Source organism: Sceloporus occidentalis, unplaced genomic scaffold (genome assembly GCF_023333645.1).
Source record: "Sceloporus occidentalis isolate IW3139 unplaced genomic scaffold, rSceOcc1.0.p SCAF_36, whole genome shotgun sequence".
NCBI lineage: Eukaryota > Metazoa > Chordata > Lepidosauria > Squamata > Phrynosomatidae > Sceloporus > Sceloporus occidentalis.
Window position 1 is genome coordinate 1262960 of NW_028317016.1, and position 15049 is coordinate 1278008.

A 15049-nucleotide genomic window follows, 5' to 3' on the forward strand; every position below is an offset into this window, starting at 1 on the left:
GGATTTGTCTACCCAACCTCCCAGCGCTGTGTTTCTGCGAGTGCGTGGAAGAGGATTCGTGCCGTCACGCCTGCCGGCCGCTGACGTCTGCTTTCACACAGAGCCTTCTCACGCACCACGGCTCCGGACTCCACGTAAAACAGAAGAACTGGTTTCCTGACGTGTTTGCGGATGGTGAAATCACAGAGCGAGCCAAGGGGGGAAAAAAAGGTCCTCTGAAAAGGGACATCTCTTCAGCGAGAGAAACGCTGACTACACGGCGTGGATCGGTTTCCTGAAAACAGACCCCCTGTAGTGATGAAAAGTAACAATATCGGCAAACCCAGAGTCGCTTTCATACATAGCATGCAATGAAATCATATGTGCTTACATACCGTCACACACACACACTTACGCCTGCAAAATGCCCCCCACATGCATATTCCGTGTTGGAGATGTGTTCGGCCAAATATGTCCCGCAACATACTTATTGCCAGTCTGCTCCAGAGCTAACTTGGCAACTGCTGCGGGGAGAGGTCTACTGAGGACTGGGTGCCTGCGAGGACTGGGTGCCTGCGAGGACTGGGTGCCTGCGAGGACTGGGTGCCTGCGAGGACTGGGTGCCTGCGAGGACTGGGTGCCTGCGAAGAAAGCACTCTGAACGATTTCAATGGGAGTGCTTACCTGCCACCGACTGCCTGCTACAAGCAATCAGTGGCCAGAACTGTTGGACCACGGAGGAGGATTTTGAGAGTAGTTTCATTCTCTGGCGTGGCTGTCAGATAATCGCCCTTTTACGTCCCAGGTGATCACCAGCAGCAGTGTATCGGATACCCCAGGGTTAACGAGTATCTATCCCCCTATGATGAAATAAAGCCTTTTCTGAGCGTTGCTTAAATATTCTCATTTACAGGCACAGCAGAGGATAGGTGGCCTCTAATCTCATTTGCTTGAATACTGGGGTGAATTAATCCAATTTACACTTCCTGGCCCTCGCATGAAACAAAGAGGCTGTAAACCCTGCATTGCACTTTAGTAACAGGATTTCAACTGGTATTTAATGCGAATCAACGCCATTACAGATGGTTCATTCTTGTGGGCACGTCTTCCCTTGGCAATATAAAGATGTTATTGTGATGCGTAAAGCCGGGGCACGAAGCGCTGGTGGGAAACGTGTCCATCCCAAGACCATAAAGTAAATTATTTTGCATCTTACATACAGGCGTATCATCTATCCATGTATATGGCTCTCAATCCAAACAAAAGGATTCCTCCACATCACCGGGCAGCCACACACACATACACGGCACAATAGGATTACCTTTTAACACACACTGGATAATTAGCAGATGCTAATTACCAATTAATTTCTATTTTTCGGCAGGGTCATTAAGCTGCCACGGCTGTGCTGTACTGGAAAAGGAGACGAGGCTGTCTTTATAAATAAAATGGAGGGCTTAAGTTGTTAAAGCTGAAGACCGACATCTTTTGAAGAATAAAGTCATTTTGCAGTGCAGGTTAGGTTGGTATTGAGGAAAAACTGCTTTTGCCCCATTTTGTTCCACTAAACTTCCTTTACCTACAGACCCAGAGGCTGCCATTGTTGTCACTCATAATAATAAGTCGGGTGACTTTCTTGCTCAAACACCACACTGAGCCGATACTTTATGGCAACGCTAATGAAGTCTGTTCCTGAAGAGAATTTCATTAGTGACTGAGCCGTTCTATTGTATTGAACAAGGCAGTAGGAGAAGGAGTCGGGAAGACTGGGCTAAGATAACAGAACTAGAACACCTACAAACGGCTAACATTACGCGCCATCACACTGAATTTAAAAGGAAACCGCATTATATTTTTGAAAAAGCTAATTTATAGAAATATTGAAACTAATAATTGGTGTGAGAGCTTCTTTAAATGCACATTAATCTGTTTGATTTCAAGGGATCAACTCTGTTCTCTGCGACGCACAGTATAGCTCGCGAGCTTCAAAGGAAAGACACACAAGGAAATCAGTAAGGGGCAACTCCCCTATTTCCATGATCATTGCCCTGGATTTTATTTGGACAAAAAGAAAGAGAAGTGTTAAGTACAATGTCTACGTTCAGACCCGGCTGATGAGGATTCTAATGGGGTCTGCTCTTCGAATAAAACCTCCTGCTGATCTGCGGTAAACTAGCACTTTGTTCCATCACACTCCGATGATCTGAGGTCAGAGAGGATTGTAGAAATTATTTATGCAGTGACTCACTGATACATTCCTTAAAGACACACCACGCGCGCACACGCTTACATTTTAGGGTAAAGTGCATTTGTAAACTAAATCGGCTACCCCGCTTTAGGAGACCCAAGTGGGTTATTCAGTGAAGGGGGTCGGTGACCCCACTATCCATTATTAAAGGGCCAACCCCAGTGAGAATCTCCTGCAAAAAAAAAAAAAAAAAGGGACTGAACTTCTTGTATAATGCAGCATTAAATGAGCATTAATGTGAGTTCTTGAACTATGCATTGTGCAGGGCTGGTTTATCCCAGGGGAAAACGAACCACAGTTAACCCCTCCCTGCGGAATAATAAAGTAAGATTCACTCCAGTAAACTGCGGCTGCCGTCACCATCGATAGTTGAGCTGTATTTTGGATTTGTTTTTGCGGCCAGCTGACAAGATTACCCCGTGACGCTCTTAAAACTTGCATAAACAAAACAATGGATTAACAGCCCCGCGGAAGGACTCGGCTACAGCTCGGTAAACGGAACAGATTCAGAAAGCGGGATTTAAAAAGGGACCTTTACTGTTTAACTCAACAGCATTTGCTTTCTTTCTGTAGATTGAAATTTAAAAGGGCCAGAAAAGTGATCGATTATCAGATAAACAAGCAGCGATTCTCTACAGCACTCTAACCAGGACCGAGGGCTTAAAATTAACTCTTTCAGCTTTCAGGTGCACTTCATTTCCCGCAGTGGATCTGGTGGGGGTCCTGAAGCAATGGGCTAGTAACGAGTGGTGAGCTGATTGAACACCTTGCACCCTGTAGGGGGGGTAAAAAGAACACCTGCTGGCTTCATCGCGGTGAAAAGAAATCAATTAATAAAAAAATAGCTGCTCAACCGGCTCGGGAAGCCACGCACCCCAGGTCATCGCTCTGGCAGGAAAGGAGGCAGAAGCAGAATATGATGAAGGAAAGCTCCTGGGCTTATGATCGCTCGCGCCCAATCAGATCCCTCAGAGAGCTCCAGATTATATTAGGAACCAATGAGGCCTTTTACAAGCAGCAGAGCACAACACACAAGCGTTCTAGAATTGAAAACGTTCTAATACCCGAGACACAAGCATTACGGGAATACCGGTCACAAGACGGAGCTGTGGCTTTCACCGGGCGATGCGCACAAACTGGTCATCGGTTGCAGCGAGTTAACGGGTGTCCCGAGGGCTCTGACCTTCGTTAATGGAGGCCGGGTAAGTGCAACTGAAGTATGCGCGCAGAGGTCTTTTATCTCTTTAGGGTATGGGAAGCCCCTTTTGCCCTAAGGGAGGGACTATTGTCCAATACAATAGGAAACTGATCAAAGGAGAGGTCTATTGTCATGTTATAATGGAGAAGGGTCTAATCATTGGAAGTGCCATCACCCTCTTCATGGTGGCTTGATGTAGCCTCTGACTGCTAATGAATACATCAGGATACATTTCTGATGGGGGCAGAGAAACTTTTTAGCAAAACACAGAACCTGACACCAGATAAGAACAATTCGGTCTGTCCGTTTTTCTGATGAAAAGACCCAGACCTTCATTAGCCATCGGTCTCATCATATATTCAGGATAGCTTTATGCTGAGCCCACGCAAGAATAAATTCCCTCACTCTACTAGCTTCTAGCACTTCTGATGAGAGGCTGTTCCATTTACCTACCACCCCCTCCGCAGAGAAGGAAAAACAAAGAGCACACACCGGGAGAGTTCCCGGTCCAAGGCCCAGTTTGTGAAAATACGGTGCCATGTCGAGAGGGGGGTCGTCATAGACCCGCTGAAGCCGGCTGGCAGAATACCACACATGTGCACCGGGCAACAGGCATTAAAGACGTAATGTATAGAGAAAGCACGCGCCGGCCGGCACGACTTTTTATATCAACAGCTTCCAGATTAATGATATCGCGGCTGCTACAGAGCAGGAACAAAATGAAACACAGAAACTCTGGCCTAACTTCCAAGTACACGCGTGTTAACCTGTTACACAGACGCACAGTGACATGTTAACCCTGCGAGTGCCAGATGATGGCACACGTCCTGGCCGCCGGGGACATGGAGCCTTTGGCCACCTCTCTATTGTTCGTCTGCGGTCACTTCCTTTTTCTTATTTGTAACGGCAGCGCGCGCAGGAAAAAGATGTCAAAAACGCCTAAGCTGACCAGGATTTCATTAGTCCCCAATAAAGCATGTTAACAGAATACTAACTAAAATTATATATATATATATATTGACCAAGGCTTGACGGAAAGCTCTGAAAACCCCAAGCTATGTTAAGCTTCATGTTATTCACAATGCCTCTGCCAAGATGTGGTGTTCCCGCTGTCCCCCGCGGCAGCATTATTATTATTATTATTATTATTGGTGTAAGAAGTTTGCCGTGTCGGTGGAGAGGGTTGCAGGCCAGACGTGTCACACACGGGAAGTGCTGCCGGAGATAAGGAATGCAGCTTCGCCTCCTCATGACATCCACAGCGGGGAATGCGAGGCAGACCGGGAGCAGTCTGGGAATGCAGAGAGAATGGCGGGAGGGGGCTGCCAGGAGCCTGCGCGGCCCCCAACGCAGCAACAGGAAGCCCATTCGGCACTTACTGGGAGGCATGCATTAAAGAATAAAACACACACGCCAAGGGAGTGGTAATGCACGGTTCCACGCGTGACTGGATAAACGCGGGGAGGAAGAGGGGTTCTCCTGGTCCAGGTACTGCGTATGTCGCACCTAAAGCCAGGACTCCTCTCTAGGACGTATCCTGTCAACATCATCCACTTCCACCAAGACAAATGATGGCTGCTGGAGCTACTGGAGTATGTGTCCATCGCAGCGGCCTTGTGATGGACTTACAGGTCCGCAGAGACAAGCAACAGATCCCCGTTGTACGTAACGGGACGAATGATTAATTTATAATGATGAATTAAATCTGTAAGGGTAAAGAAAGGTGTGCGAGGAGCCGGCCGGGAGTATATCGCGCCTGTGCAGCAGCAAGCAGATGTGTTTAGCCGGCGCCCGGCTATTGTGTGCATTAATGCTGGAGTGCCCCTTTAAGACATGTTACGCCATAACTCCATATTGTACAGCTTGCCAAGAACAATCTCCTCTTTACAATTTAACTTCCCAATCCTGTTGGGCAAGCCCATAAACCCTTTAAACTTCCGATTGTGTTACAAGAATCTAGCAAAGTACATTAAGACCACACTCCTGATGTTTCTTGGCTTTTTAATGCACATGGTGAGTCCACCATAAGCATACGAGTTAAAAAGCCAACTAATGTCAACGGAAGCTTAACTGGCAGTCATTCAGTTGAGCCAACAAGCGCTAGTGTGCAGAAAGTGTACTTAAGTACACTGTGTGCGACACGCACTCATTTGCATGCAGTTATTGCGTAATGGAAATGTATACAATGTCATCAGAACATTTTAACACATTATTGTCCAGAAGGAGGGCCTGGCCAGCTTGGATTCTCCGGTATCGGTGGTTATGGGCTATGTAAGCGTGTGTTCCTGAGCACGCTGGCAAACGGGCTTGCTGCTTAAGTTACATTCTTGAACCTTCTGCGATGGGTTAAAAAGCAACACAAAAGATACTTTGCATATGACAAGAGTCTGGGGGGTTTGGCATACAGAGGTCTCACAGAGGGGCCCCGCTGTAACCCGACGCTCTACGAGCCACAAATTCCTCACCATGCCAGAGTCTCCAAAAGCCCAGCCGCGGAAATGACTGCAGGCCACGGATGGTAATTAGGAGATCTCAGGTAGAACGATGGGGACAGGAAGAGACTCGGAGATTCACACACTGTAGGGAGACTCAACCAAGAACAGCTTCACGTCAACACAGGGGACACCTGAACTCTGCTTTACCCCCAGCCCACCATGGTCTTCTGTTTGAATCAAGCATGCCCTTATCCCCAAGAGTGGAGCAAATGCTCAAACATCACCTTTGCTCCATTCAGGTTCCCAGCGGAAGTCAATCACGTCAATCCAGTCGAGTAAGTCTGCCCGAGAGGCAGGGCTCGCAGTGTAATAACGCAAACGCCACGGCTTATACACACCATTCTTCAGCTACTGCTTATTGATCCCATTCTATTTTTGTTCCTGCGGCCAAAGGAAGCTCTCGCTCCAATAATATAAAAAGACAGTAATATTATCCGTAACACAACATTAACCATAATAACAGTAATAAGAATAAGGTAATGCCTACACCCCCAAAAGGTATCTCCTGTCCAGCTGAATCGCGGCTATGGCCGTCATCTCCTAAAATACCGAGTACTTCAACACGGAATGGTCCTTCATCTACAGTTATGGATTCCAGGCTCTCCTCACATGGACATTCGGGGTTCTGTACCCAGCAGGGATCAAGACGCAGACGGATTAACCTTCTGCTTCCAACACATCCTAAACACCTGCATCCGGTCTACTGACCCATATCTACAAAGCCTTTTATAGATCTAAAGTAAAAGATTTCTCAAAGCCAGGGAAAAAACAGATATTTATGAGAATTGTGGTTTGTGTAACTGGAACCATCAGGTCCGCCTCGCCAGCTCAGATCAGCGTATTTAATACACCTTTAATGCCCAATAGGCCTCGGAACAGACCTGCACAGCATGCCAATCCTCAGTGGGACTGCACCTTTAACAGGATAGCTCAGGGTTGAAGAACGAGCGATTACATGGAGCTTTGGAATGTGCAGCGAGGGGTTGATGCGAGGACACGAGGCGAGTTTAGAAGCCTATCCCTCGTCCCGGTGATGACACGCAGGAGAAGGCTTTTTGAGGCAAGCCTAAGACATGGGAGTGGAGGGGTTAAACAAGCGAAGCGTTACATGGAAGAGGGGCGGCGGGGGATTCGGGGTTTGGGATTAAGTCAAGCTGTAGCCAACAGCACCAAAAAAAGGACAAAATTCAGAATCTGACTGAGCGGCGGTCGGCCGGCTGATACGACAGATTAAAGAGATAAGGCCCGCGGGCCAACTGGGAGCCATTTAGTAGACATGTGTGTTACCCGGGGACTTTGCTTGTGGATTTCGGACCCCTGGTAAATCTCACCATGAAACCCGATTCTGGAGCAGCTATCGAGAACATACTTTTACATTAAGACTAATAACCTTATAACCAATAGAAATGCCTCAAAAACGTATACAGAGACACCGCGTCCAATAACACGCAGCGCTCAGACGGCTTGTGAGCGGTTTCATTTCGGATGGATCAATGTGTACGAGCAGAGCGAGTAAAATCACCAAGCGGCTCCAGATCCGCAGCGGACGGAGAGCGTGGCAATCGGCATTCACAGCTGGAAGCCATTAAACAAGTTCTAAAGAGCTTCTGATCAGCGCACCATCGCGAGTCAGTGCCCTCGGTGTCTCCGCAAAAATAACCCAAAGACATCAAACAACTCGGAAATTCAAAGGACGCAGCGTTCCTCCGAGTACAAAGATACACGGAACCGGCGCCTCGCACGGAACATTTCCTCCCCAGCCACCTAATGCTTTTTACCACCATACACCTGCTGGGGTCTTTTACACCTGCTGGGGTCGTTCATTGAAAGGATAGCTGAATGAGGGAGTGAATCGGAAGAAGGGCTGAATGCCTAAATGGCTGCGTTGCTGAGAAACCTTTCCCCGGCCATCTGGCAAGGACACGGTGGACTGTCGTGGCCGCGGCGGCAGATCAGGTCCCGCAGCGTGCGGCTGTCAGCTACACGATAAACCAAAGGCAGGATTTAAGGAGCTCTCAGCAATCACATCCACAGGGAAGCCCCACTCGCTCCCACCGGCTGCTGCCGCAGGTACACGCTAATGAGCAGAAGCCCACGCAACACACAGCAGGGGTTAAACCCCCGTATCACTGGGCACCGGATCACTAAACGGCGCTAAATAGAATTATATACGACGTGACGCAACTGCAGAGACACTTCCAGTGACTACACGGGGAGTTTCCAAGCAGTGCGACTGAATCAGCAATACATACATGAACAGAAATACACACGGAGCCACGCATCTCCTCCCCGCCAGCGCACGGAGGGTTAATTTCCAGCCGTCATCGCTGGCGGTGGAGAAAGATCAGCTACCGGATTCCAGAAGAAAGTTTCCATGTATGTACAGCCCGAGCACCACTTCCTCTTTACATACAGACGTTTATGCACCAACAACACACACTATACACAATTCTTACACACATACCCAACACACAATAGAGCTAGAAAGAACACTAGAAAGCTCGTCAACGAACGAAGAAAGAAAACGCGAAGAAAAGATGGAGAAACAAGTGTCGTGCGGAGGCCAGGCCAGCATCTCGAGACCCGCTCGTAAACTTCACAGCTAGACAGCGGAGACGAGTTCCACGGCCGTCTGCAGTTAGCGCGGCTGCTAACGACGTCGGCAGACAGATCCCTGCCTGCCTGCCAACCAGCAGCCGTGCCAGCAGAGCAAAGGGACCTCGCGGCTCGGCAGCCGACAGGCACGCTGACGAGAGAGGACGCCGAGCCCAGCCAACGCGGCCCGAGGGCGCGGAGGTCCCTCAGCGGCCGGACATCGCGGTCAGCCGGCGTTCAGCGCAGAGCGAGAACAAGCAGATTCCGAGATTTGGCAGTTCAGGGGCAACGTAACAACGATACAAATGATAAAAATAAAAACAATACAATACAATAAAAATAGCAATAATAGAATAGTAATGAAAATGAGCAATGCAGAACCTTCAAGTGAATGTGGACTCCAAGGCTGTACATTTAACCCCTGATTTAATACATTAATAACATTAATACTCCCGGACCCCCGCACCGTAGATAAACACGAGCACGCGCGACATCCCCGACAGGATGCTGCGGAACTCCTCCGCGGTACTTTAGGAACACGCTGTAAATCGGGACTTCCGTCATCGGTAACCGTCTAGCACCGCTTCTGGGCTGGCATACAGCGGGTGGCACGCAGGGGGCGAGCAGTTAGCGTGGCTCCCGTAGCCGTCACATGACTGTTAAGCGCTTACAGTTTTAACGCACAGAGAATTACAAGGGAGACACGGTAGCGCGCCATGTGACACATGATGACACGCGCGACAAACCGCGCACTCACACACGCGTTAACACTTTCAGAGCCACAATCTAGCCTTCTGTCGGGCTGATAGAGTGGAATCTCACAGACACGATTGCTCGATTATAAGACGACCCCCCAAAATCTGAATATTAGAAAAAGCCTGAATTTTTCGACCCTAAAGGAAAAAAGTTTTACCAGTAAATGTTAATTCATGTAAACTATTTTTTTTAAATAAAAGCTATGATTGAGAAAAATATTTTTTTTGTTTTTATTTCTTGTATTTTCCAACCTGTCCCCCAGTTACGCACATCTGCCCCCAGGCTTGCCACACCAATATGGCACTGTGGCCCATGATATGCCTTTAAACCCTCTATATGCCACTGTGCCCCATGGTATGCCTTTTGACCCCCTATGTGCCACTCTGCCTCCAGAAATGCCTTATACCCCTATATGCCACTCTGGCATTTAGGGGGTTAAAAGGCATATTATGGGGCAGAGTGGCATATAGGGAGGTATAAGGCATTTCAGGAGGCAGAGTGCTCTATTAAATGCCCCCTTAACGCCACTCTGCTTCCTGAAATGCCTTATAACTCCCTATATGCCACTCTGCCCCATAATATGCCTTTTAACCCCCTAAGTGCCAGAGTGGCATATAGGGGTATAAGGCATTCCAGAAATGCCCTATGTCCCCCATTTAACACACACACGCACACACACTTACCGGTGCTTCCAAATTCCTGCTGTATTGTCGGGGCAGCGGGTTGACGTCTCGTTCCGCTGCAGCCGGAAGGAGGTGGAGTTGGCAGCGGGGGTTTGTCTGCGTCCGTCGCGGATACCTTTCCCGGCTGTCAGAGATCAGAGTTCCGGCACCTGTGCGGGGAACTCTGATTTCTGACAGTCGGGGAAGGTATCCGCGACGGACGCAGACAACCCCCGCTGCTAGCCACACCTCCTTCCGGCTGCAGCGGACGTTGTCTACGCGGATCGCATAGACGTCAACCCGCTGCCCCGGCAATACAGCAGGAAGCACCGGTAAGTAAGTGTGGGGGGGGGAGACAGGAGGATCCAGGTCCCCTGCAGCGGTGCGGGGGATCTGGATCTTAGTCTCATAATCAGACCTCTATTTGAGGTCTGATTAGAAGACGACCCCGATTAGAAGACGAGGGGTATTTTTCAGAGCATTTGCTCTGAAAAAAACCTCGTCTTATAATCGAGCAAATACGGTATTATACGCTGGAGCTGCCTGTCGCCTTCAAAGGGTTAACGAACGGTAACAAAGAGACACAAGTGATAAAGTGTCATCTGGTACAAAGCGTCCAATCACATTCCAGCAGCTGCCACTCTATCAGGAAGCATATTCCACACTAACATCAATGTAAAACTAAATGGAGAGTGGTAGGTAAGTGGAACAGACTCCCAGCAGAAGTGGTAGAGGCTTGTATCTTATCTTGAGTGACTCTCGGCCATGTTTAATGCGCCAGATACCCGGGGAACCAATACTTTACTTGTCATCACAGTGTATACTTGTTTTTTCCCTACCAACTCTGCCATAACACCAGCCCATCCACCCACTACTCTTTCAGTAAAAGCACACACTGCTCATGCAATTAACAAGCCCTCTCCAAACAGCTGAAAACCAACAGGTAGCTCATGTGGTGTGGCTGCAACTCCCATGATCCTCAGCCAGACTTCCTCTTAAATCACCTTGCCATGGGAGTAATAATTCATTAACAGTGCTAAGCCCCCCCCAGGAGTATTAACAAACCGATGTAGGCTCTACCAACACTACCTGTTCCCAGCGTATGGATCAACTACTACCAACTCACAAACTTTTCTACAGATTCTAATAGAACACCCGATACACTTTGGAAAGTCCCTCGTTCCAAAGCAGATCTTACATTCTTTTCACAGTGCGTATTACCATCAAGCCCAAATCATGTTACCCGATTTACACTACCAACCCTGCCGGGTGGCAGACTACAGGAGCAAAAACTTTTAGTGATAGCGCCACACCAGAACAACGCTTAAAGTTTTTCTCAGACATACGTTCTCCCCCGAGACGTAATCTCATCTCCCCTCCAAGACAAATCACCTGATGAATGACTCCGCAAGCCCATTGTTGACTCTTCCTTTAGTCATTTTTTCACCCCAGTGGATTACGAGCCCCCTCGTTTGGTCCCTTGTGGCACTGAAAAGTTTATGCCCCCATTACCACCCACTCTGCCCAACAGGACCTATTTTAGGGGTGCTTATTCCGCATCTTCCACCTCTGCTGGCTGGCCGATCAATGCTTCCACTGTTACGATGTACAACGCAGCCCGGCCGAACACACATGTGGGCAAAAGACAAAGGGGTCTGACCCCTCATCAGCGTATTAACCCCCGGAGCGTGTGAGCAGGTGTCCTTACCGCGATTAGGGTGCTGTTCCTGCACTGCTCCCCCGTGCCTCCTCCGCCTCCGTCTCCAGGATCCATGTTGCCGGCCTGACTGCCCCTGCCGGCCCCGGGCTCCTGGTTGGCCGACGGCTGCTGGCGGTGCTTGCCGGCTCGCTTGGCCTTGGCCTGCAGGCAGCGCTGGTGTAGCTGGAAGGTCTGTTGTTTCTCAAGATCCAGCCTCTCCCCGGCCACGGCTTCGTAGCGCGACTCGCAGGAGCCGTGGTGCCGCCGGCAGAGCTCTATCCGCCGGCGGAGGCGCTCCATCACGGCGCTGTGCCGGGGGACTACAAAGTCCGCCATTCGGAGGGGGAAACTTACCACAGCGGCCTGAAAACACGAGCACCCGACGCTCCCCTCCTCCTGTCTCACAATCCCCCAGGCCCCCTTCTCTCGCTCGCCATTGTTGTCAGCACTGCCGCCATCTTGAACCTACTTCACTTTTTTCTTAGAAGGAGGGGATACAGAAAAGGGGGCGTGACGTCACGGCACCCAGGGCAACGGGCATCTGCCAATGAGAACTGTGTGGGGGCGTAGCTAAGGCTGTGACGTCTGTGTTTTGTAAACGGAGTTGTCTGTCTACGCAAGCAGGGAGGGGATTGTGCGCTGGGAAAAAAAGGCGGTGACTCGAGGCAAGTCAGTGCTGACCTATCACAGGCACCCCTGAGATTGATTGACGTACTAGTTAAGTAGGCGTGGCGCTAGAACTTTGAGTGACAGCATGCTCTTATGCCAGGAGTTGCTGTGGAGTCACCAGCACAAAACATAACAAGTGGCTTATTTGTTTAGTTTTTTTTATACGGTTTTGGAACAAAGATCAGATTCTGCAGAGTCTCTAAAAATAGTAGGAAGGGCAGTTCCTTGTGATTAGCAAACAGCCCACACAATGAGGAATATCAGCTATTTTTAGCAAGCTCGATGCTGTTGACATTCCTTTATGCTCCTCAGGTTCTTCCTGAAGACCATGATGTTCTGGTGTGGAGCCCTCATTATGGTGCTTTCTATGCCAGGCTTCAGGTTGGCCTAAAACCTTAACCTTGACATTGCCCACCCGGAAGCCCTTCAAGACATCATCCGACCTGCCCCTCTAACCATCAGTATTCGTGGAATTGGGGGACTTGTATCTCATAGATTCTGCTAGGCGCTAACTAAAAAATAGATGCTGGTTTACTGGCCCAACCGTCTAAACGTACCCGATGGCCCTTTTGCCGATAGGTCTTCTCCATGGCAAGTGTCCCTCTTTGGGGCCTTTATTTGTCCCTCCTGGGAGGTGCACTGAAACCCTTTACTTAAAGGCACACTCCACCCATCATATCCACTGCTGTGTCCCTTTTTGCAAATACATTCTGCGGAATCCCACCATATGCATTCGCTCCCTTCCATCTATTATTTATGCAGGAGATGTGTTCCGCCAAACACTCCCTGCCCCTAATATACTCGGCGCCAGTCAGCTCCAGGCAAACACTCCGGGCAGGGTCTATCGAGAACCCTGTAAGCATGCCCGGGAAGTGATTCCATTGATCTTAATGAAAGCACTTTCCTTCTGCTAATTTGCTGCTTCAAGCAGCCAATCAGTGGCAAGAATCATCAGACCACTGAGGGAGAAGGCAGCTGTGGAGCTTTGATAAGAGTGGATACTTAAGTACTTGCTAAGTATTTTAATACACTTTTGTGGGCCTGTCCCTTTCAAGATGAACTGTCAGAGTCACACATTTCTCCAAAATAAATGTATTTATTAAGCCACTTTTGGTCTGCAGAGTTTGTAATCAGCACAATTATTTTGAAGATATTTGATTTAAAAATAATGGGATTCTTTTACTTCGGAGAAGTTGGGATATCAGCTTTCCCATGTTTCCTAGATTTCCTAGACCTCTGGTAAACTTGAGTTTTACCAAGCGCAGATATCAAGATACTTTATTTGACTCGAGAGTCCATGAGTACGTTAAGAACCTCAGCCATGGAGAATTTGGTGGCATTCACAGATCCACGTTTTTAGCAGGCCTATTTTCTGGCAGAGGGGCCCAACAGCACAGCTGGAGCAGGGAGACCGTTGCCTCCTGTGGCACACCTCTCTATTCCCCAGCTTCCTCTTATGTGATGTGTCAGGGTATGATGTCATACCCCTCTGCCTTTAGTCATTTATTTGTCAGCAGGACAAGAGAACAGGAAAGAGAGATTTAGGCCAGAATCTTCATCTCGGGAGGCACGTTTTTTGCACATCGAGTTATGACCTTACTAAGTATCTCACATTTCTATAATGATGAAAGCAATTAAATGTGGAAACATAATTTGATATCACATAAGAGCAATTTGTACCATCTAGTTAGCTTATTTCTTTTAACCTGCCACAATACTTCAAACCTTACCTTATCCTTGGCCCTGTGGTACTGTATGGTCAGGACAGCCTTATGCCCATCCAATGTATGCTTACATTATCTCACAGGATTTATTTCTCCCATTTCTGATGGGAGGCTGTTCCATTTATATACAACCTTATTAGTTAAGAGAAAACATTCTAATCCGTACTCCTGCTCAAGGGGTTATTCATATTCACCCAAGCATTAGCCGAGATTTAGTGTAGGACTGAGTTTATTGGGAACAGCACAGACATTTATACACAAAACATAATTGGATCAGGAGTATAATCTCATCAACTACCAGACAGCCCGGCGCTTCCATACAGTTCTATGGGCAGCAATGCCCACCCTACAAAGAGTCACTATTTCGGGGTGATCCCGGGGGAGTGGCATCAAACGATGACCCTACCTCTTGATGGAGAGCTCAGGGTCCAAAGATGTTCCAAAAAGCCACTTGATTTGACGTCAGGACCCTGAGCGACAGTGTCGGGAAGGTCCCCAGGAATAGTCTGCACGGTAGCCGGGCCAAAGTTCCATAACCAGTGCTGGGTAAACCCTGATTCTATGGATGGGTAATAAAACCAGGGCTCTCAAAAGAGCTCCCTCTCTGTAACCACCCCCAAATGTGACCCACCACAAGCATAGTGTGGTAGCATGGGCTTAGGAACCGGGGGGGACAGATACCCCCCAGTAACTCATGCGGGGGGGACCGATAATGAAGAAATCCCCCCCAGGGCCGCAGTAACCCCCCCCCAATAGAAACGCCGCAAATGCGGCCCGCGAGACCTCGAGGTGCAGCCCTCGTAAGATCGGCAGCCAGGGCAACCGATCTTACGCGGTCCGCACCTCGAGCCCTGCTACAACAAGAGCCCTGCTACTTACCTGTGGGAGGGTCTTCTGTACTGCACAGAGGAAGCGGAACCCAGCAGAGTTCATGTGACATCACATCACATCCTGCTTCCTCTGTGCAGTACCAGAGAACGTAGAGGGAGGCTGCGCCCCCTGCTGAAGTAATTAATCTGTGAAT

General features: G+C 48.8%; 1 protein-coding gene across 1 annotated transcript in view; it reads right to left on the reverse strand.

The window, feature by feature from the left end:
* LOC149297849 (mastermind-like protein 1) overlaps positions 1 to 11968 on the reverse strand; it is a 29474-nt gene extending 17506 nt beyond the window's left edge. Inside the window, exon 1 of the mRNA XM_089488119.1 lies at positions 11642 to 11968. Within this exon, the coding sequence (XP_089344245.1) occupies positions 11642 to 11968 (327 nt within the window). The remainder of the gene's footprint in view (positions 1 to 11641) is intronic.
* Between the last annotated feature and the right edge of the window lie 3081 nt (positions 11969 to 15049).